Source organism: Cariama cristata, unplaced genomic scaffold (genome assembly GCF_000690535.1).
Source record: "Cariama cristata isolate BGI_N322 unplaced genomic scaffold, ASM69053v1 scaffold18281, whole genome shotgun sequence".
Lineage (NCBI taxonomy): Eukaryota > Metazoa > Chordata > Aves > Cariamiformes > Cariamidae > Cariama > Cariama cristata.
In genome coordinates, this window is record NW_009600035.1 from 10,298 (window position 1) to 35,209 (window position 24,912).

The following is a 24,912-nucleotide window of genomic DNA, read 5'->3' on the forward strand; positions in this document are numbered from 1 at the left end:
AGTCTTCATCAACGACAAACTAATAAAGCTGCACCAGATGTTTTCAAACACTGTTCTTCAACTGCATAGTTGAAACAGTATAGAATGAGAAAGGTTGATTACAGGTATCCTGAATGTCTGAAGTAACTAAGTTTTTCAATTGGATGAGCTTGTCTTCACACTCAAGGTTGATTTTAATCCCAGTCATAGAGATAGGGATCTAGGACTAGCCAGCCATATTTCTGTACAACCTCCAGCTCTTGAAAAATCTCTAACATAATCCACAAAGTTCAATGCTTATAGGCATTTTATAAAAGCACAAACACACATATGAGTACAAACATCCCAAAAACCCCAGAATGTTCAGTTGTTCATTTTAAGTGAATTTTGACTCCCCTTCCAAACATCTGGCTAAGACTCGAGCATAACTTTTGCAGGAGGAGACTGTTTCAACAGAAGGAACATCAAGAATAACTCAGATGAAGGCCATTTTCTCTGGGTTTAGACTTCCCTTTGGGTATTAAAATATGCTATAAATCCATTCAATATATACATCTCTCCTTTAGAGAAAACTTTTGTCTGTTGTGTAACTTTCTACGTGCTAGTTTCAGTTGATCTCCTAGGCTGTTAATACATAATAGAGTATGTCACAGAGCCATAAGGAATGTGCAGTATAACAGAGTCAACTGGGGCTGTCACTGATGCTGAAACAATGTAGGCCCAAATATTTGCATTTGTGGGCTGTAATGTGTGTGTGTGTGTGTGTGTGTGCGCGCGCGCGCGTGTGTGTAGCACCAATTACATTGTCCTTTAAATGTTTACAATGATTAGTAGGAAAATGTCTCCAAACTGATCAACACTGGGTCATCCAGCACCAGACATTAAGTGCTACATGTCTCAGAGGAAAATACGAGTGCATGGTCATTTCTTTTCAAATGACCTGTGTCAGTCAGCCCACAAGAGAGTACAACCATGCACTACAACCAAAACTTAACACACACTCCCACACCATCTATTCCCATTATGTAATCTTGCAATGCTTTCAGCCAGTTGACACCAGCTTAATAGGCAAAAACGGTTGAACCCAGATCAACAGAAAATTGTCTAAATCATATTTTTTTCTTTTGCAGCTGAGCCTCTTCAGTGTGACAATTCACTGCATCTTGGAATAAAAGAGAAAAAATTGTCACGGTTCAATACTGTCTTCACATCCTGGAACCTCGTTCTTGCAAAATCTGAAACAGACCAATAAAAATTCTATAAATAAAAACTCTACAAATGAAAATTCGTTCAGTGTCATTCCTAAAGCATGGAGGTCAAAGAACAACATAATAACTATTTCAAATAACTGATAAAGTGTCAGGGAGCTGGTTCAAGGACATTCCTGAAGTCTGTGCCTTAAGACTGAAAAAAGACACATCAATACATACAATGTCTACTATCAAATGTCATGAAAACAGATGTAAATCACTGCTAGGAACTGAGTATGATTAATATAACCAAAGCTTAAGGGTTGGTAGATGTAAAAAGTAAGCCATTTTACCTCATCCTAATTCTGAAGATACTTAAGTCCTGTGTGGTAAATGAACTCGGGTACTTTATTAGAAATTGAATTTAATCTTCCTTTTTCCTGTTCCCGTAAAATGTCCTTAACTCTCTGAAGTTTCAGCTGCAAATTGTGTCCCATAAATTAGTACTGAAAACATGAACTAGCAGATCAAAATGTGCACAAAGGGCACACTGGGTGAGATGACACAGGAAGTTTTCAAAGGCCAAGAGTATGAGCTTGCAAGATTTAAATCAACAGACTTGATTTAAAATCTGAAATAGATGCCAAGGCTTGGTCTTTTGCATGAACTTTTGCATGCAATCAACTACATTTCTTCACAGATTTTCACTATGCTGTTCAGACATACAAAGCTTATCAACTGGACTGACCAGCTACACGAAAATAGGTACTACACTGACAGCAGTTTTAAAATATTTTTACATCAGTATTATTTGCTCATGCAAGATCTCACAAGTTTTTTTAGGCATCCTTGTCCACATGAAAATTGTTTCTGTGGACACAGGACATAGCACATCAAACTTCTCATGCATTACCTTGTCCATCATCATACTTTGAAATGCTGAAGCCAGGCAGCTGAACGGCAATGCAGGGTTTGACTTGGAATATATTTCTCAAAAATTCTGTCTAAGGAATTTCATTCTCCCACTATTACCAAGGAACTGAGATTCCCATTACAGTGAATAAAAGTTTCTTTTTTTTTCCTAAAAGCAGTCGGTTTGTTTAATATTCACTTTAAAAGGCATATATATTAAACACAGGGACTGAAGTCTAATGGAAATAAAATATCTTCCCCTGAAAAATCTAGGAATCCTTGTCTATAGCATCTTACAACATGAAGACCACCTATTCTACTTCCAATTTGGCTATTTTTTTCCTTCTCTGTTTCAATTCTCTTTGGCTCCTCCAGTGAGGAAAGGATCCAAGTCTTAGGATTGACTGTCCAAGCAACAACATTTCTCATGTTGCTACTCTAAACTGAATAGCAATCAGCAACAAGGTCAACTCTCGGGCTGTATACTACTGTAGAACTGCGTAAGCAAACTGTAGAACCAATCGTGACAGTAGCCAAATAAAGCACTAAGCAAAGCTTCAAATGTCCTGGGCACAAGTACTTAACAATGTTAATCTGTAAGTAAAAGTATCTCTAATGATACTTCATTTTCATTTGCTTCTTGACAGTTTTCCTAGTGCTGGGAAGGGCTCTTGATTTCAAAAGCTGAAAGCAAGCAAAGGCACAATCCCTGGACAATAGCATAGCTGTCTTGAATGCAGAATCTCCTTCTATGATGATTTCAGTGTAGTCTGATATTAAGACAAACACCTGATGCTAGTACTCAGTAGCAGATTCCATCCCAGAGGACTCACAGAATCTGACACCACATACAAACGCTTCAATATTCTTGCCTGTAGGGTGAAGGCTGGCAAACCACTTAACACAGTACAGCAGTTTCATGTATGATTTTAAATAAAAACAGTCTAGGTATTTGATTTCTTTTTAATATTGTTAAAACATTGATAATTTAACCTATCAATCTCTATGAGTCATCAAGCCTAATGTATTCCATAGTGATTGTAGTCAAGCAGGGTCTCACCTGCTTTGCACAACTCCATGGGATTTTTTTTAAGGACTGGAGTTCATAAAGAACCCGTCCCCATTTGTGAGCCTCAGGGACAGTTCAGTGTTAGCTTAAAAAAAAAAAAAAAAAAAAAATCCACTTTATCACTTGCTCACTACACTTCCTGCAGTACCTGGATCTCGCTTTGTGCATACAAAGTTCTCTTTTTATCTCAAATTCAGTATTATTATTTTGAAGTTATGAAGCCAGATATCACTGCAGCTACTTTGATGAATTTCTAAACTACAGAAAGATGTTTCTCATGGGCCACGATATGCTTTAGAGTATATTTTAGATGCAAAAATTAAAAATTGCTCATTTCATGAAGATAATTTACTACGTGTACTAAGCAAAAAGCATTTCATATGAAGCTGTAGGAAAGACAGCAGTGAATTCTATGAGGAAAAGCCAGATCCTGAAAATTGCTCAGCAGCTGCTAATGTAATACATTCAAAAGGGATTAGACAAACTTACAGAAGATAGTGCCCTCGATACCTACTCATGGTAACACAGTGCCATTGTAGCTTTCATACAATGATCTAGATGCAGGCTTGAAGCCAAAATTCCTAAACTGAGGCTTACTGGAAGGTAGGGAAATACATCAGGAGTTAATTTTATAAATGCTTCATACTTAAACTTTTTCCTTGAGTATTTGCTGTTGGTCACAGCTCAGAACAAAGTGCTGGAGTAGATATCCACATAGTGGGTAACAGTCTGACTCAGCAAATGTAGTCAGTAAGTAAATAATCTCCAACAGAGACAACAACATGGCTGAAACAAGCACCTGTGCAGTTAGAAAATAATATTTGATCTATTAATTTTGTGAATATTTCCAATTTAAAATGAAACATTTCAGTTTATTCTTTCCTAGAAGATAAAAAGTACTTCTAAGATTAATAGACTTGGAACTATTTTCTGTAGCTTCAGGAACACATACAGTAAGATAAAGCTAAGCCAGATCTGGATGCTGAAGTTTGCAAACTTTACTGAGGCAGTAATCCCAATGTAAAGCAGAAAATTCTATCACATCAGGCAATATTTTTACACACTTTGCTTGGTAATTCTTCTGTAACCCCTACCTTTACTAAAGTGGAAATGATTTCTGATCAGCAAGCTCTCATGAAAGCTGTTCCATCCACCTCTGTTCAGAAAATGTGTGAAAGGATCTTTTGTAGTCATGGGCAGTGACATTGTCCAAAGAAGAAACTGAATTTCAATTAACAACAATTCTATCAAAATTGTACTTACTTACTAAATACTAAAAGGATGACTGACTCTGTTCTACAATTCAAAATTCCTCATTTTCTTCTTGAAAAAGCATTTAGTAAGACTATTCCTAAAAATTTTAGTGGCTTACTTGGCAAAAATGCCAAGAGAATATATCTCAACAGTAACAGAGGTCAATAAAATTTGAAACCAGGTGTTCTCCCAAACTGCTAATAGCTAGGATTGAGGAGTACATCTGGAGCAGAACCCGGCACGGAAGAAGTTTTCGTTTGAGAACATGCTCTACTAGCTAAACAGGTGACTTCACTGATAATGCTGCTCTGTCCACATACTTTAGATCACAGAATCACCAAATGGTTTGGGTTGGAAGGGACCCTTAAAGACCATCTAGTCCAACCCCCCTGCCGTGGGTAGGGATATCTTTCACTAGATTCAATGCTTGAAATGATGCTCAAAGCCGCACCCAACCCAACCTTGAACAATTCCAGGGATGTGGCATCCACAACTTCTCTGAGCAACCTGTTCCACAGTCACACCACCTTCATAGTAAAGAATTTCATCATTATATCCAACCTAAATCTACCCTCTTTCAGTTTAAAAACATTGCCCCCTGTCCCGTCACTATAAGCCCTGCTAAAGAGTCCTTCTCCATCTTTCTTATAAGCACCTTTTCAGTAATGGAAGGCCACAATAACATCTCCCCAGAGCCTGCTCTTCTCTAGGTTGAACAACCCCAACTCTCTCAGCCTTTCTTCATAGCAGAGGTGTTCCAGTCCCCCAGACCATTTTCATGTCCCTCCTCTGGACCCACACTACGAAGTTCATGTCTTTCTGGTACTGGGAACCCCACAGCTGAACACAGTACTGCAGGGGTGGGTCTCATGAGAGCAGAGGGGGAGAATCACCTCCCTGGACTTGCTGGCCATGCTTCTTTTGACGCAGCCCCGGAAAATCGGCTTTCTGGGTTGCAAGTGTATGTTGCTGGCTCATAACCAATTTTGCATCCACCAGTACCCTCAAGTCCTTCTCTGCAGTGCTGCTCTCAATCCATTCATCACCCAGTCTATACTGATACCAGGGACTGTCCCGACCTTGGTACAGACCTGCTGTGTTCAGAATTTTCTTTCTTTTCATGTTTCTGTTCTGGTTTTCTTCCAGGTGCACCAGATCCAAAGTTGACTGATAAACTCTAAACAATGTTGAATGAACTCTCATATCCTAGGGGTCTGCGTGTGATTGCTTCTTGGGGAAGCAGAACACGAGAACTATTTCCTCCCACTCAAAATAAATCTGCCACAGACAGAATAGCATTTTAAGGACTGTTCACCTCTCAGGCAGCTTAAGAATCTTGCATTCATTTCCAGCACAGTGTCAGTTTATTTTTTTTCAATAAAGCTTCAGATTTGATCCATTCCTTGCAGCCATTCCTGAAGACTTGGTAAAAGACCTTATTCTATCTCAGCACTAGTTTCTGTTAGCATCAGTTAAGAAAATATTGTAGGTTCTTCAGCACGCAGAAGCAACACTTCAGAGATAAGTGTAAGGCTGCTTTACAGCTAAAACATTCAGATGTATAGCTGAGAAGCTGGAGTTAAATCTCATGCAATGGTAAATATCTTTAATTTATACAGGCTCAAGTGACTACTTGCACACTGTATCACTGAACATTCAATGATAAGTTATCTTCTAGAAATTGGATAGCAGAATAAATACGAGCAGTGCTTGCAGACCTGTTATGAAAAGGTTGCAGAAGTTGTTCTTTCTGATGCAACTTTTGTGTTCTTCCACTTGGGACTTTTAAAGTACCTTGATCTTCAATAAGATGTCAAACTACAGTGGAAAGGACCTGATCCCTCCCTGGAGAGTGTTGTTTCCTCTGATAAATGTAACTGTAGCACAGAGATCACACTACTTACTTACTTTTGCCAGGTCTTGATTAAAAAATCATTATTTTCAAAATTATCAGATATGACCACCTTTTGACTATGTTGCAGTTAAGTCAAGTTTGGTAATTTATTGTCAAATCAGACTTTTACTGAAAATGTATACTGTAAGTTTGTATCAGATGCCTCTACACATAAAAAAAAAATTGACAGAAAAGCTGGTGCACGGAAAATAAAAATGAAAACCAATTCTGATGCTAGAATCTACATGAAAAACTTTTCTTCTTAGCAAAGCTTTAAAGGAACCAATCACAATACAGCTTGTAACAGCAACACTAATTATTCTGTCAAAGAAGCAATATGCAGAACAGGAATTCTATCTTTGCTAACCATGTCACAACTATAATCACAAACACGCACACCACCAGGACTTGCCAAAGGACAGCACTAGTGGGGGTAGGAATTGGATGGGGCAGAAAAGCATCTGGGTAAAATCCTAGGGCAGCTAGTGCTCACCATGACATTTACACTTAATCTGAGTCATTCATATCGTAATCCGTTTCTTCATCCTCACTCTGAGTGGCATGCAGCATGCAGCAAGTATAGAGAAAGGAAGGGAAAAGAAGAGATTGCAAGTGAGTTCGAGCTGCAACAAAGTACAGTCCACTTACACTTGAAGCATCTGGGAATGACATTTATTTACTTTTATCTGGGATCTCCACTCTTTGTAAGAAAGTGTGACAGCAGGCAATGTCAAGGAGGAACATCACAGATTTCATGAACATTTCCTCTTTCAAGTGTCCTAAAGTCAGCAGACAGAAACCAATAGTGCCATGCAATATAACAATAGGGACCATAAGATTAGAGAAAATTTAAATAAAACTGTAAAGCTGGTATCTTAACTCCATGTACTCTTCGCCACAGATATGAAAGGATAGCACTTGAGAATCTAACTTTGGATGCAGACATTATGAACAAGCTTTGGTTATTTGTCCCAAGAGTGACAAGTCAATAAAGTAGTATGAAAGAGAAGAATGCTCGTGGGAATACAGGTTATCTTTCAGTAGTGCCATGGCTACCAGTAAAAGCCACTGGAACCATTTAAGTCAATGTCCCAAATGCCATTAATTTCCTTCACTTAGCTGTATTAGAAGGTTACACAGAAGTCAACTACTAACTTACCATGCAAACTGTTTTCCAAAAAAAGAAAACACCAGGAAAAAAAGTCTCTAAGAAGGAATGAAGGTGAAGCTTGATTAGACGGGCTATCAGAAAATGCTTTTTCCTATTCCGAAAGTCCAGTACTATTAATTAAGATTGAATTGCTTGTCAATAAAAATTACATACTAGTAGTCTTTTTTTTCTCTAACCCAACCTGCTATAAAAGTCATAGGAAGACTTTCTCATGGCTTCTAAAAGTCAGTTCCAGTACATGAACACATTATTCTATATATATCACTGGATAACAGAATTTCAATCATATGAATTTTATGAAGACCAACTCAGACACTAATGAGCAGATTGCAGACTAGAGGATTAATGCTGGCTAAGAGGGAACTATTGAGACAACAGGTCCCAATGCCCAGTCAAGATTCCTGAACACAGCTGTCAGAAACTTCTCAATCAAAAAGAATTTTTTTGTTTTCTTTTTTTTTTTTATCCAGACTCAACATATACCCATAAAAAAATTGATCTATTAGAAAAACAATACATAAAAAAATTATTCATGTATTGCCATTAATTGCTAGCAACAGCTCAACTCTTCCAGGGCAAAAGGAGTGAATGTTTATATCTCCAAGCAAAATTAACAGTAACTCTTATTCATCACCCTAGTCAAATTATGTTCTGCTCTCTTCTCTGAAACAATGACCAAGAAACACTTCAATGGCGGGGTCTAAGATTTAGCTTCTCTCAGAGCTATCAAATTTAGAGATTTGTACTGCACTCTGAGCTAGCTTTTGTATTTAGGGTTTAACAGTTTCAATTGGTCCGTATTTTCTTTTACGTTAAGGATGCAATTTAACTCTGGCAACTTCTGAAGCTCCCTGAAGATGTACTACCATTCCTTATGAAGATGTTTATTAGGTTCTAGAATGCCACATTTTATTTCAGGTACATATCTCAGCCCTAAATTATTACCACACACCTCTTTAACTTGTCAACTTTTAAAGTTTTCCTGAAGCATCCTGGCAAAAGAAGACTTTGACTACGGTTTTGGAAAGAGACACATAGCTTACCCAGGTTCACTGTTTACCCTTGACTACATTAAACCCTTACAATCCTTTGGAAGTTTAATCTCAGCAGTGACAAAAGAGCATAAATTAATCAGTTCACCAAGAATCCAACATAAAGCTTAGAGTATTTTTATAACGCAATTTACCAAAATGTCTCCATACATGTAGCTGCATAACCAAATTACAAGGCATAGAAAGTAGTGAAGTTTTATCTATCTGAGGCCTCAGTGCCAAGACCCAGATCAATTCTTAGCATTATTTCATAATTAGTTTCTTTGAAGGTGATTCTTGAAAAAGCAACCTTTGATGTTTTACCAGTTGTTTGCCATCTACATATACTCAATGAAAAGCTTTTAAGCCAACTACAAAGTATCCAGTTTGTCTGTAGTCATCTCCTCATACAAAGCAACAACACAATGACAAAAGCTGTTCAATATGCATGGAAGAGAAGAATACACTTACATGCATAACTGGTATGCCTTATTAGTATTCAGTTGTGGTTTTACATTTTCCCTTGTACAAACTCTGAAAGACAACTGAGTAAAATGCTAAGATATTGTGCCCATTACAACCTTCTTGTAAAGCTGGTTACAGAAAGTAGAAAACTAGGTAGAAACCTGAAAATATTAAGCTAACAAATACCTCCTTTTTATAATGTATTGCACATGACTATGTTTTTCAGAGACAGCATATTACAATCTCCGCTCTCGACGGTAAGATTTCTTCAGTTGAACTCAAGCAAGAAAAACAGTTTTCAACTGAACGAGTGCCAGAATAAGGAAGCACCGAAACGTGTAAGAAACAAAACCTAAGATTCTCAACTGTAAACAGTAAATATCTGCCAATATTTGTAAAACCAGGACAGGTATCAGGAACAGTAGAGTATTGCACTAAAAGATCCATTTGGCGTAACAAATGCATGCTGACTGTACTGTTTACAGTCTCTCATACAATGGACAGGGAATTATTATTAGTCATAAGTGAGGGGAAAATAAGCAATTAAATAATGGTCCAGAACAGAGGTAGGCCCAGCACGACTTAGTGAAGCCCACCCAGTGTCTAGTAACTTACCTTTGCTTTTTCACTGGGTTCACTGTTTGTGCCATAAGGAGTATTATGCAATTCCTTTGAGACCACACACAGAAATTCAGCCTGATCTTCATTGCCATAGTTATAGGAAGAACCAATACTGACCAGCTGAAAGATGGGAAGAAAAAAAAAGTCAATTTCCACATGAAACAAATTCCATAAATTCTCATCATTAGTACAAACACTCCTCACTCTTCAGACTGTTGGCTGTGCTTGAAGCATGATTCTCCACTTCAATGCAAATACGTTTTGATGTTGATAAACACACTGACACTCCGATGATAACATAAACATAGCTTGTCTTTTTAAATGTTTACAGAATTAAGGATTTACAGTTATGATTATACTGTGAAAGAAAAGGCTACAGAGGCAGGCCAGTGGAGAAGTAGCCTGTTCCCTGTTTCTGTTATTTACTGGAAACCTTCCCATCCTCCAAAGTTAATTTTTAAAAAGTTTGTATGCGTTATCTTAATGTGGCATGATTTAACATGTAAATGGCTGCATGCAGGAAGCACTTTAGCCTGAAGGGATACCCACCGCTCTACTTACAGAATAATAGTACTTCTATAAAAACATATTTTGAGTGGACAAAGACAGAATTTGCATTTGATTGGAAAACAGCAAGACACAGCATGGTGGGACACCAAGATTAACATCTGAAATTTGTATGTACTGCTACAAGGAAGTTAATTAAGGAAGCGCTACAAGCGGAAGCCATGTATAATGAAATGTGACGTATTTACAAGCTTCTACAAGTCTCAATATTGAACGATAAATGACAATTTACTGAGAAAGAAGGATATACTCAACATCAGTACTACCTTGTATGCAACATGTTTATCAAATGGCAGAAGTTTCATGTAACTTGTCTTACCTTACACACAGTACACTTACCTAATGCTAGAAGCTTTACATAGCCTGCCTTTCCATGCCAGAATCAATTCAGATGGAGCTGGTTCATTTATTGTAAAGGTTTATTTGAAAAGCATGACAAGATAATGTATGGTGCTATTACTACTGACACAGATCAAAGTCTTAAAAACCAACCTGTTGTACAGATATTAAATGCCATTACGAAAACTATATTAAATCTACCTGCCAAATTACCACACACATGATAAGGTTGTCCTATTCCCAATCTCTATTATATTGTTGAAGTGCCCTGGTAATGGCGCCATAGAAAAGGCTTGACTTATTTTTTTGGGCAACAGCACTCGAAACACTGTAGTTATCTGGCTAAAAACAAACTGTGTACTACTATTAGTCTAGCAGAGCATCAAAGAGAGTAAAAGCCTTGTTGAAGCAGGGAAGATACAGCCAAGATGAAATCTTGGTCCAGGATCTGTAGCTGAAGGATAAGATTATTTCCCCAACAAAAGCGGAGGGTAGACCAAGGTTAAAAGCAGCTCCCATATAGCATTGTCAGGAGAAAATAAAGCCTCATTGTACTTTTAAGGAGAGAAAGGAGAGAGATGCTCACATGTTCCAGGACTCCGGTAAGACAGCCAAGCTAGCACCTCCACAGAGAGACAGAGCCAACGTCTACAAAGAACAGTAGGCAGTATGTCTGCACAATGGACCAGTTTGATGCCAGGCCTAGGCGATATCAAAGTTTTTGGACCCTGATGGTCTCACATCATACAAGGCTCAGCCTCCAATGAACAGTACTGGCAATCAAAATTCAGCATTCTCAAACTACCTACTTTAACTACACTGTCTAGGTGTGATCACCAGAAACCTTTCCATACCTCCTCCACTCCTAACATCATTCTAGTTCTGCAAAATACATACATAGTCAGTGATGAACACAGGCTGTCCAAAAATGAATGTCACAAAGATATTTCTTTCCACCAAATCCACGCAACGAAGCTACAAAATGCCAGGTTTTTCAGAAGCACCAATACATCCTCATTGGAATACAAAGGCATCATTTATCTTGAGACAGCTAATCTTTCACAATGGATACTCTGCAGTCTGCACCATAACATATTTGTGTAATATAGAATCACAAAACCCATAAAGTAACTAGTTGCTTAGTTGCACAAAATGGACTAAGAAAGTCCACGGGAAAGTTGGAAAATCAACTCAGACTCACTTCATATATAGAGATGATTTGTTGATTCTCTTCCCTACCAGCAAAAAACATCGCGCACAAATTTTCAGAAAAAAAAGCAGTTAAGTTGGCCCTAAGCCTGTTGAAGTGGTATAAAGCTTCTTCTATATATTATATAACAATCACAAACCATATAATACAAATACAGTAACTGCTTCAATTATTGATGTAAAGTGTAGGACTATTTTAAACAGTATTTTTAACCTACTTAAAGGCCAGAAAATATTCAGAAAGTTGGATATATGTTTAAATAAAGCCACATATAATTCACCTTCTCTGAAGGGAAATTCGAAGAATAAAATTCAAGCATATGATTTGATTTAGTATACAGTAAACTTTTCTTCTTGTGAAATGACAAGAAGTTGATATCAGATAAGCTATGATAACAACTATCAGAAGGGAAAATACTTCTTTACTCATTGACACTCAAAAGAAATAAAAGACCTCTCTCAAATCAGATATGATACAAGATCCAAACATCAGCCAAATCATCAATCCTGGTTTAACAAAGTTGATAGGTCCTCAGCTGATAGCTACTTACATCCCCCACTAATGCTTCATAATCTAAATAAGCTGACCTTAAAATGACCACATAAGTCTTTTTAGGAGATGTGGCAGACTGACTACTTATTAGCTAGTTGGATAGGACGACTGATTTCGCTGACCACAAAACATCTGCACGATTTCTTGCCATTATTAATCAGCTGGTGCATTTCAAGATAAAGTCACTTTCACAACATTAAACACAAGTTCTTCAAAACTCCAACACATGATACTCTTGTAAGCAGTTCCATATGTGTGCAACTAAGAATTTATTATTTCCATAGTATCAATAGCATGGTAGAAACTTCATGATAGCTTTTTGAGATACATCAGCAGCAATAAAGGTGATGGCAGAAAAAAAAACAACGGAAAATGACTGCAGATCAGAACTGAAGTGTTGTGTCAGAAAGTACAATCAGAAATAAAGTAGTATTTTAGCACTTGTATTCCAAAAGTCAGTCCATTGTTCCCAGTGTTGGTGGCAACACTTTAAGAAGGATGCTGATAAACTGGAAGGAACTGTTAAAACTCCCACATCCCGCATTTGTCTGTCCCCGCTCACTCCCCCCCCCCCCCCCCCCCCCCCCCCAAAAAAAAAAAAAAGAACCCACAACAAAGAGTAATCTGAGGTCTGCAAAACATGCATTACAATGCATAGGAAAAGGATTTCAGATTATTCAGCCTACTGTTTCTAAGACTTTCTGAAAGGACAAACTCTTTTGGCTCATGGGGCTTAAACAGTAGAGAGAGTTTTAATGATCAAGAACTTAAGGAAGGAAAGGAACATTTTGAAACTCTGAATTTCATAAATTTGAATGATTATATATACATGTGTACACATGCACATATGTATTTTTCTTCCGTGTTTTTTTTATCTTGTACGGCTTGTTTCATTACAGTCCGTATTGAAGCAGCGTGATCCTGCTTGAGCATCCCTGTGAGCCCCAACAGTGTCATAACTGAGCACAGGAAAATGCCAATATTACTTATCACAGAAAAATAATTGGATCATGATCCCTTCACTGTTTGCATGGAATAAGGGTGCTGACACTAGTAGGCTGTCAGTTGTAACTAAAAAAGGCAGGAATGGAAAGCATTATTATTAAATTAATCAACATAAATATAGTTATTTGCATTATACTGCCTGATGTGCCAAACAGGTCAGGATTTTCCTGAAGAGACAGAGAAATAACAACAGGGAAGTTCCTGTCTCATAGAGCCTGAACTTTTAAGGAAGATAAAATATGACAACCAGAAAGGGCAAAGTTAAAAAAAAAAACCACAACAATTTGGCATAAGTAAAGGTGGACAGAGACTACTTAATGCTGAGCTATGGTCAGGCTTGTTTTCAAAGAGGAAAGATTTAAGAATGATTTCAGAGACAATAATGAAGTAACTTTATGAAGAACTTTTCCTAAGTCTGCAGTTCTGTGAGAGGATAACTATGTTTTTCAAAGACTACTATTTAAGAAAAACAGATTATAAAAGTGGTATAGCTGAGAGAATAGGTCAAATGATTCCTGCATTAAGTGACTCAATGGCAGCAACATATATGAATCCCTTCCCGTCTTAAATCAATGACTATGCACCTAAAAATATCCCTATGAATAGGCAAAATGGTTGGTGCACCACTTTTAGGAACCTTATTTTTCAAGTGAACAAATCTCATGCCTAACTGAATAAAGAAAGATCTTAAAACCAGCCACATTTCAGTAACTTGCCTATACAGATTTGCTATAATGGTTTAAAAATACTGATTCAGAATCTATACAGTACATTTACAGGACAAATTAGCAATAATATTACCATCACAGATAACCACTCCAACTTGCACAAACAGCATCTCTCTCCTTCTCTGCTTGCCACTGGAGTTACTCATATTAACTAGATCTTCTACTTCATGACTACCAATTTCCTTCTCCTTCTGTGATGGTTTGATTCTGAAAACTGAGTAAATTTTTGTAACAATTATTCTCAAATTCTATTTTAAATATTCTTTCACTTTGAATATTACTGCTTCTATTTCAGATGTGGTGAACTCGTTCTACACAAGAAAGCTTGCCTTGGAAAGCTTGTCTTTTTTTTAATTATTATAGTAACAGTTGATAGAATAAAAGGAAGTCCTTCCCTCAATTTTTTTTGCAGAATCAAGTTGTATGAACGTATGAATGGCCTCTACGCCTTTTAGAGTTACAATGCGTTCAATCTACTGCCTTCTCAAAGGATCTGCAAAGGCTGTAAAGATACACGTATATCAGCCATTAAACTCAGCACTGATGACTGATATCAGGACTGCAAGCGTATGTATTTCAGATCTCTTAATGCAATTGTCAGACTTCAAACCTAGGCAAAAGCAAATTTCATTCCATTCCAGATTTTTTTTTTTTTTTAATTTTACACCTGTCTTCATTTCTTCACTGCCTTCCCCCATCTCCCATTTTATTATGTTGAATTTTACTTTGAGCTATCTAGGACATGAACACATGAATAACATCGTGCTGCCTGTACCTTACACATCCTTAACAACAGGCCACATTTCCTACTCAGTTCCAGAAAGTCTGCAAACCCAGTACAATAATTCCACATTCCAAATCTTACCTATACAACTGCAAGAAACAGATAGTGCTTGGTACATTGAAAGCAGATTCTGGAATACAGCTAGGCAACAGTGCAGGTTTAAAATCTAGAATTGCACAGCTAAGCATCCATGTAAATTCATGGGCAAGGTTCTGCTCATATCTCCAAGTATTTTACTGACAGAAAAATAATACAGAACACCAGGTTCCCAAATCATTCACATAAGACACTTCAAAATGGAGCACAGCTATGTAAAGAACTGGAAACTGTCCCCAATATTACTGGTTAGCAAAAAATCCTTCCTAAACTCTTGAACATTGGGAAGTAACACAGCAATTAAAAAAGCAGTGACCTGAGGGCAAGGAGAGCAGGAAGGATGGGACAGCCTAAAAAGCCAATGAGTGAAGCTATGATTCCTCATTTGGTTTTCAAGAAAATTTCCCAAAGGGGAGAAAAAAACCAAAACAACAAAATATAAAGCCAAAAAACCCCAGGATGTTCTTTCCACTTGAGACAAGATTTAAAACTGCTGGTTTTGTTCTCCCCTCACTCCTTCATATTTTATTTCTGAAAAATTCAGTTATTTGTTGTTCCAGGTTGAATATATTTCATCCACCTGAAAAAAACAGTTAAGTTCTAAGTTACCAGAAATAAAAGGTTTGAATTCAGAACTTAACTGGCTATTAGGTGATGAAATACACTCAAACTGGAACAATGATTAACACAGAAATGTCCCTTTCTGAGCCCAGTGAACTTGAACCTTTATTTACAGGGGTCCTAATGTTTAAATTGCACTACTTTTAGTTAACAAGTATGGATCAAAGGCTGTTAACTTTGGAGGAAGATTTAAGGAAAAGCAGCTACCTATTGAGAAGGTAAGAACTCTTCTTAAAAAAAACCTTTAACTAAGTAAGAAGGGGTTTTTTGGCTTTTTATTATTTTTTACAATATGAACATTCATAATGTATAATGAAATATTGTGAATATAAATAAAAGCCAGTCACAAATACACACAAATTACTATGTGCTGTACATCCAGGAATAAAGTGGAATGATTTGAAAGCAGCAGAAACGCAAGGAGGCCAAGCATATCAGTGTGAGGGCAAAAAGAATGGTGTGACACACCTCACTGCAGCATTTCTGGAAGCATCTCTCTTCCCCTTTCACTTCCCGTGACACTATCAGCAGATACTCTGACTGCTGGGCCCGACCACAGCTGTACTGGGAACCTATACTGACAAGCTGAAATAACCAATCAAAGCAAAACACAAAAAGAAACCTTTGTAAAGCTGAAGAATATACCGTCATCCAAGTCGTACAAATAACAGATGAGCTCAAATGTCACGTAACATTTACTTGCCACTAGAACAGGTTGCTATCAAGCTAAAAATTTCATTTCAATATACTTAAAATTCATGGAGGCAGTTGCAAAGCCCTTTGTAATTTCAAGGGAAGTTAAGAGTTACTGACAGTAGGTCAGAAAACTCCCCATATCACTGTGGTATAGCCAACTACTCTGAAAAACAAAGAAAGTTTGGTGCATTATGAAAGTGAGCATTATTTTCCTGTCATACCTGCCAAGTGCAGAAGGTAACATGGATATAAGACTGGAAGGTGTTATGTAAAGTAATATATCAAGCCTGGGTATGAAAGAGCTTCATCTTGTTCCAGATGTTGATAAACAAAATACAGCTAAGGAAACATATGAAGTCAACCAGAGGAAAAAAAGTTGAATGTGCTAAATTGGTTTTAGAAGGGGTAATTTACAGAAGATCCAAGAAAATAACTGGAGTGGAAAAAATTGCCTGTCTTGTTCCCATAAAAATCAGTACCAAGAACTCTATTCACACTTGCCAAACATCTAATAATTCTGAAGTTCAGAACAACCCCAGCTAAATACCTCAACTTGTTATTACAAAAAATATTTTATCTTAATAATACATGGTAATTCCTAGACCATTTAAATTAAAGCATAGGCTGTCAGTGCACTGAGAAAGATTAGGGCTTTAAATTAAGTGTGAAGAACTAGACAACAACTGCCTATTCTGAGTAAACTGGAGATTATTACTGATAAGAAGGCTCATGAACAGTAAATTTACTTTTATCCTGCTATTGTTACGTGAATAATTTTAAACACAGCAGCTAAATACTGCTCTCCTCATACAGTGAACATATTTAAGACAGCATTATGGTGAAAGACTCAGGCTACATTAATAATTAAAATGTACATGACTGACACACCACTGCTGTCTAAAGCAATTTTGTATAGCCCAAAGTTTCTCATTATGCAGTACCGCCAAAATGTTTTTTCTGATTGCCTGAACAGGTAACAATTGAAGCTAAAAATCATCTGTAAAATAACCCACTGAAATCACAAAAGTGGGGCAGCACAACTACCAGTAGCAGTTTTTGGACTGGGACCAATACATAATTGCAGTATTCTAGCAGCACTTTCACTCCTATTCTTTGTAAAAGTGCATCAACACATCCGTGTAAGTGCACCAGAAGTTTAACACCTTCCACTCCTATTTAATCACCACATCCACTTGTATTTTACAAGAAAATTGTGAAATGTTAGGGGAAAGAAATATTTTTTATCAAAACCAACCATTTAAACATGTTATACGGGACACAGAGCACAAGGACTCTCAACCCACAGGAATATTACTCCTCTGAAAAAGCTGATGATTTCTATCCCACCAATGATAACATGTAAAAAGTATGGTAGGTGCCACCTGAAAGACTGCTTCTGAAAGAAGCATGCTGCTGAGTAATACAGGTTTAGAAAAGATACAAAATTACAGAAATGCTACAGTGTTCTCAAATCTTAACAATAAAACTGTTTCAATTATACAGAATATTCTAATCATGTTTCATGTGAATGATGTCTGCTAAAAACAGGTCCACAATACAACCAAAGGAGAGAATGGCCTAGCCTGAGGTAATGAGCAGCTCAGTATTATGAGACCATACAGCTGTTGTGATTATCTACTTCAAACTATGTGTCCAAGAAAAAGCAACATGGGGGAGGGAGGAAGTAGGGAGAAAGCTGGATGAAACAAGCACATAACGTTCAAGAAAATCACTGGAAATTTCCAGTTCTAAAAGAGATCTTAAATTCTAAAAGATATTATAATAGTTCTTTCAGCAGTTCCACTGTCAAAACAGGACTACTCCCAAATACAATATCCCCACAGAATACAAGGGTTTAGGGCACGTAAAAGTCACAGTATCATTTAACCTGTCAAAAAGTAGAGAATCTCTGTTTGTAATGAAACCTAGTTTCTCATGACAAAGAAGAATGTCAAAACAACCTTTGTCCATGCAGTGGTCAAAAAAGAGTCATGTGCATTAAGTGAGAGCTTTTTTCAGGAACTTAAACAACATTCAGCTTTTGGCATGTCAAACAGACCTGGTAATACTTAAGCCGGAGAACTGAAGCATAAGAAGCTTTCTCTGTGCTGGTTTAGTTTATTTGATCATGGCTGTCTCCATGACACCAGCACCTTACACATTTCATCAAATACAAACAAAATGTTCTCTTGTACCTTTTTGTGCTGTACTTTTTAAAAATGTTGCTTTGTTGTGTTATTAGAGTGAGACTGTACAGGATAAAAGGCTTGTGCTTATTCCAATCTCTCCTACAGTTGGCACTAGACACCGAAAAAGATGCTGGTGGCTGAGCACTTGTGTCTCACTCCAGAGTTAACAGATTCATTGCTCAAATGCAGTTTAAATATTCTGGTAGGTTAGAAACGTGAAGGATGAAGAGGCTACGTAGTTATTTTCTTATTTACAGAGATTAGCAAAGATAACAGAAAGATCTTCTTGGAATTTTACAATGTATTATTGAATGTACATACAAAGCTATTTTTATGCAGTGCAAAGAATGAAAACATTCACGTAGCTCACACCTATCCAGCTTCTCATCCACATTGGTTAAGTTCACCCTTCTATGTGCATCAACCCTTTATCTGAAGAACCACTGTTTGGACTTAACAAACATTTATCTCCCAAGCTCACCTCTTTCACACAGAGTTCTTTATATCTGATCTACCATTTGTATAAACTTGTATTAGCTAATTTTGGTTTATTCACCCTTCAAATGCTCATGTGTAGACACTGAAGAACTACATTTCAAACATGATATAGATGTTTTTATAGACAGTCAGCAAAATTTACCTCCTGGAAAGCTACAGTTTTTTTGTTCTCCGGCAAACAAGAATACAAACAGCAAATTTTAACTTAACTGTGTATCTTTATCTATCCAATTTCTGAAAATGACTGAACTTAAAAAGATGCATAGAATTGACTTTATACTCCTCTTTCACATAACTGCATTTTTAGAAGACTTTGTAATTATATCCCGTACGTTTTTTTTACCTGCTCAAATTTCCAGCCATCGGACATTGTGGAAACCATTTGAGTGAGTTCCTCTTCCTGGCACTGCAGCACTCTGTACACATGTTTGACTGGCACCTTCGAGAAGAAATATAAGATGCTCAATACAGCATGGAATTCACTATGTTTGTAACTTGTCTAAAGTTGCCATTATGGTTTAGAAATGGTAAGCAATACCACTTTGAAGACTTTGCCTTTTTTTTTTTTTTTAAAAGAAATCGTATCTGTTCAGAATCACCTTGCATAAAACTCAATGCTTCATGAATGTTTCAGGGATTAAAAGTGCTACTTAAGAGTTGTAACAAAATAATCTTAAGATTTACCTATCGTTCCATGTGGCAGCAGACCACATAATTGAAAAAAATCAAGGCTGATGTTCTGCAGAGGCCTACCTAACTTTAAAGACTGTCCAACCATATTCAAAAATGTCTTTATTTCCCTGTCAAAATTTCCAATCCAGAGCAATGAATAACTACGACCATTTCAGCTGAAACCCTTTAGAAAATGCTATCAGAGCAACTCTGCTATCCCACAACCTAGCTTCAAGAGAAATTTCACAACATGAGTCTGTAATACCTCCATGAAGACTCAATTATCAGGCAAGCCCAGACTAGCAGGGTTAAAGAATAAACTTGAATAGTTCCTCTACTTAACAGTTTTGCTATCATATTCAATTTCATGAAGAAATATTCATAAGCTGCTATGAAGAGGCAGATCTTCTCAACTATAGAGTACTACAAGTAAAGAAACCAGTTTTGCTACAAAAGCATATGACAGGAGCTAACCAGCATCTCTATGTATGCTCTAAAAACATACTGTATAAACAGCAGTTATACTGTAGTTAGACAATCTCTTAATATTCAGAGTATTTAAAGGTATATGAGAAAAATATATTCTACAAAAGCTGTTTTCTAAAATAACTCTTTCCAGAAATGATATTATGACAAATTCTACTATTACCAGACATTTTTGAATAATTCTTTAGAATTTTTCAGTTTTTGAACAAGAACTAGAACCCTATGCCTGTGCCCTTTGTAAGCAGACTGGCAGGTACTGGCAATGAAGAATACTAATCTTTGCATACTAATGGTTCCAGCTCAGTCATGGATGGAGGCAGCCATTCAGTATCTTACTGGGGAAATGAGCAGTTAAGGAAAAAAAATGGAATCCATCCACTACTTACCACAGAACAAATAATCAAAACCACACTAGAAAACAGCCTCACCTGTGAGATTTTGCTGTCTCTTTCTCTTATTTTGTCCTTTACCAGTTTTATTAGTGATGTGATATTGTAGAATTCAGCCTCTTCCAGTACACCTAGTATGAGAACATTTTTCAGAAAGAGAGTGTAACCAAAGATTCCAGGCCAAAACCACCAACCAGTTCCTAAGATTATCTTCTTTACAGCTATAGAAAATGATTTATTTTGCCCTAGGAAAAGTTCATTTACCAACTGAATGATGTTGGCTTCCTTCAGGTATGTGTAGTTCAAAGTTTAGCTCATTTTGAAAACATGTCCTAAAAAAAACTTGAAGAAAACGGATGCCATTCTGCATACAGAACAAGAGGCAGGGAACCAAAAAAAAGAAAAAAAAAAAAAAAAGGAGCACAAATGCCATTCCCTAGTAGACTGATGGACCTTAGCTCAGCCCCTGCCTCAGGCTGGAATATGAAATAGAAATTAAAATAGTCCTACTGAAAAGCTCTGCAGCTGCTAGTGTGCAGAAAAATTTTCTTCCTGTCATTTGCAATCTTAGACCCTGAAACAAAAGCTTAAAGATACATACTACAGACTGCTTGCACTCACTTGTTCCAGCCATACCAGTTCTCCACACACACTATGTGCTTAACAATGCATGTGGAAATTAGGTTTCACGTTATTTCCTGCTAATACTGTTAGACTGTATTTCTCTTTGATCAATTTCTTCAATACCTTATCAATACAGTTTTAGTACTATATGGTTTAAAACTGTCATCCTCCATTAGGGTAAAATTGGCATGAATTGGGGACAGGGAGGAAGAAGCTAGAGACAGAATTTACTCTCCAAGAGCATATTCCACACATCTGAACATCCCAGCACTTCACTCTTAGTTTGCTTTACATCTTCTAAAGCTTTTTTCACAGCCAGTATTCTTTTGCTTGAGGAGGACTAAACCCAAACATTTCACACAGACATACAGGAAAAGATACAAGATTATAGGATAAAAGGCATCTCCCCTCATGTCTGAATATTTATGTTCTATTTCTAACTGGGGATAAGGGCTGTGAAATCGGGAACCATACTCGAAACACTCAAATAACAGCATATACTACAACTGCATGATACCCATCAGCTTCGCTTGAAACAGATCAAAATGCTACACTGATTAAGATTTACTATCTACTTCTAAGTTACTTTTGGTCACTCAAAAGGAGTGAAAATAATAAGCAAGTGACAAGAAGGCAAGAGATTTCGTAACATCTTACCTTCCTCAGCTAGGTCCTTGTTAATAACCAGTTTCCCATGTCTGAGATAGTTCAGCACTGGCCCAAAGTAGGTCGGGTCTCTGTCTATTAAATAGGCACCTGTTTCATCCTAGATTAGGAAAAAACAGAAAAGAAAAAAAAAAAACAAAAAAACCAAAACAACAAAACAAAACAAAAACCCAACCCCCCAAAAAAACAAACAAGCTACAAAACCCACAATGATTTGAACATCCAAGCAGGAATTGCAAACTAGTATTCAGCTCGGCATCTGAATAGCAAGCAGGTATTCAGACATAGCCACATCCCTTAAAGCTAAATTTATTGAAAACATTAAAAGGAATTCAACAATGTAGTTGTGTAATTCTATCAGCCCGATCACTCAACTCAATCATGTACCACACAACTTCTCTTACCTGAACAATTCCCCCAACCCCTTATCAAAAGATTATCAACATTATTAGCATGAAAGATCTAAGCAGTAAGTGAAAACACTGAAAATTAATGTGAAAATTAACACTTAATAACAGGAAACTATCATTTTGTTTGGAAACCTGTACAAGTAGGACAAAGGCTACATTCCAGTGCGGTTCAAATACCAGCTTTTTTTTTTTTTTTTTCAATTAAAGGCAAACAAATCTACCTTCTCTTTGACCTCAACACTTTGTTCTAAAAACATTTGGTTTTGTCTTAGCTCAGATGTACAAATACTCACAGGGTACTGAGAACAGCTGCGTACCAAGCAAGGGTTGTATGCGCATCTTCTAAAAAAAAAAGGTATACTGAAGATGCAGTTCCTACCTACCTCATGCAGACAAAGAAGAGAGAGATCACACTAACTGATGCTCAGTTTACTGAACAGAGCACAGCATTTTCTGGAATGCAAAACATAGTTCAAGAAACTTGCCTGCATAGCTGATATGCTTGACAAAGAGATAGGGGAGTAAAATTGGTATTTCCTACATAATTTAGAGTCTACGTGTGAACAGCTGTGATCAATGCATTGCTGACATACTTTGTGCTGGCCAAAGGTCTAAGGAAGATTGACAAGACAGATGTCTAATAGATCCGCTGCTCCTTTCTACTATCAAGTAGATCACTGACAGTATTAATCTTTTGGTATCTAAAGTTTCGGTGCGATACATATCCTACAGATATATACTGGAGAGGTGTGGCAGCACCCCAAATACTTTTTAAATTTATTCTTATTTTTAATATTCTAGTCATTTACAGGAGATACTAGAAAAGCATCACCACCAACAATCCTAGCTAAATTTGAATCATTCTCCCTCAAAACTACAAGTGATAGTGACACTTGTTCCACATGAAAAAAATTCCACTGATCCAATCCTTTGCATTTGGACATTAATGCTGATATTTGAAGGTTTGATTTCTGAACTGTGATACCTGAAAACTCTCTCTACTTAACAGTATCTAAAGTTCCTAAAATGTTTCACTGGAAAAAAGATGGTGGATGTATTTTCAGGTACATGGATTTAGTTTCTGAATAACTGTGCTTGTCTAGCCAGGATTGGTAGAATGTAGAAAGACCACAAACTGAACTACAAAAACCATAAACATCTTTCTATAATTACAAGCTAAATGCTGTACACACTTAGACACACTGTCATTTTAGAAGTAGTGAAGGGCTGTTATATTTCATATAAAAGTAACTGTTCAAGAAAATGCCAATATATTAAAATGTGCCGTCAGTTAACCTACAGTGAGAGCAGACAGCGGTTGATGAAGCCTCATCACAGTTTCTTCTGACCTAAACTCATGGTCTCACAGAAGCGAGACTATGCACCAAAAACAGTAGATAGATTGAACTGTAAACTGAACAGTATTATTTAATACAGGAACAGAAACTAGCAAAGTTGGAAAGGAAAATCTAAAACTGATAAAAATAAATACTGTTTTAAAGAAAAAAGCACAATCTTTGGTCACCAGTTGAACTGAATTAAGAAACATATGGGCTTACAAAACTGGAAGTCCTCCCAGTTAAGAGAAATAAGACTCTAGAAACAAGCTTCTTCAATAAGATTACAATAATCTTTTACACTACAGTGTTTTCTCACATCAACCTCTGAAGCAATACTGGCCACCAGCTCTACACCATTACAGAGATGGACAGGCGACTCACAGAAGCAAAATAATTAAAAGCTCTAAATGAAATCTCAAGTAACAATGGTTACTTCACTCCTTACCCAAAAGGCCTCAAAAATTAATTTTCTTTTTTTTTAATGGACTACAGTATCTGAAATCGCTCTTACCTGAGTAGATTTCTATATACTGAACAAGCTTCCAACAAAAACAAAAAGGCAACAAGCTATATCAGGCCCTTCTCTTTCAACTTCCATCTAGTGAGAGGTCACCAGCAACCTGCATTACCTGAATTCATCAGCCTAGCATGCACATCAGAGCTTATTATTAGCATTTGTACCAAACATGCCTTACACACACTGACAGCATCCGCTCTGTGAAATGTAAGATCGAATTGCTTTTGTCTTCCACCTATTTTTAACCATTTTCATCATCATCCACAAACCTTTTTTCCATTCTGTCATTCCTCATCTCACTTTTTTCCCTGTTATACTCATTCCTTTCCTAACCACTATCAAGTTTTCTTCCCCACCAAATTACCATCTAGAATCTATAAAAATGCTTAATCTTCACATTGACAAACACAAATACCATACCAAACATACATATATTATATCACATATGAATAAAGTGCCATCTCAACTAGTGTCATAGTTTACTCTACGAAGCCTTTCAGGCAACAATGTGTTCAAGAAACAAAAAAGAAGAAAAAGGAGCCCAAAAGTCATATAATTTATGGTGTAATAGTAACTTTTTTTCTTTTTTATGTTAGTAAATATCAATAGCTAAAGCTAAAAAAATACTTAAACTCTAAAAATAGTTGAACTCTGGCTAAATTCTAACAGTGCACAGTCCAAATTCTGTCAATAGGATTCACTTTAGTATGTAAATTCCATGCAAAATTATTTGAATAGACTGAACAATTCAGACTAACTGGCCACTTGCTTACCCAGATTACAGATATGGAGAACATGTATTAATTAACATTCTGCCAAAGAAAAAGATGTGTGTCTTGGACTTTGACCTTACAACTCAGGTATGCTACAGACTAGTACCAGGGAGTCAAGACCCAAAATGTAAACCATTCAGCAAAAAAATACTGTAACAATATGC

General features: G+C 36.8%; 1 protein-coding gene across 1 annotated transcript; it reads right to left on the reverse strand.

Moving 5' to 3' along the window:
- Positions 1 to 537: 537 nt before the first annotated feature.
- LOC104169089 (BTB/POZ domain-containing protein KCTD5) lies at positions 538 to 21,808 on the reverse strand (the record flags this gene model as incomplete). Its single annotated transcript, XM_009709903.1, has 5 exons — positions 538 to 1,214; positions 9,581 to 9,706; positions 19,215 to 19,310; positions 20,458 to 20,549; positions 21,700 to 21,808. Coding segments are annotated over 5 exons (453 nt in total), but the record flags the coding sequence as incomplete, so codon positions are not given.
- Between the last annotated feature and the right edge of the window lie 3,104 nt (positions 21,809 to 24,912).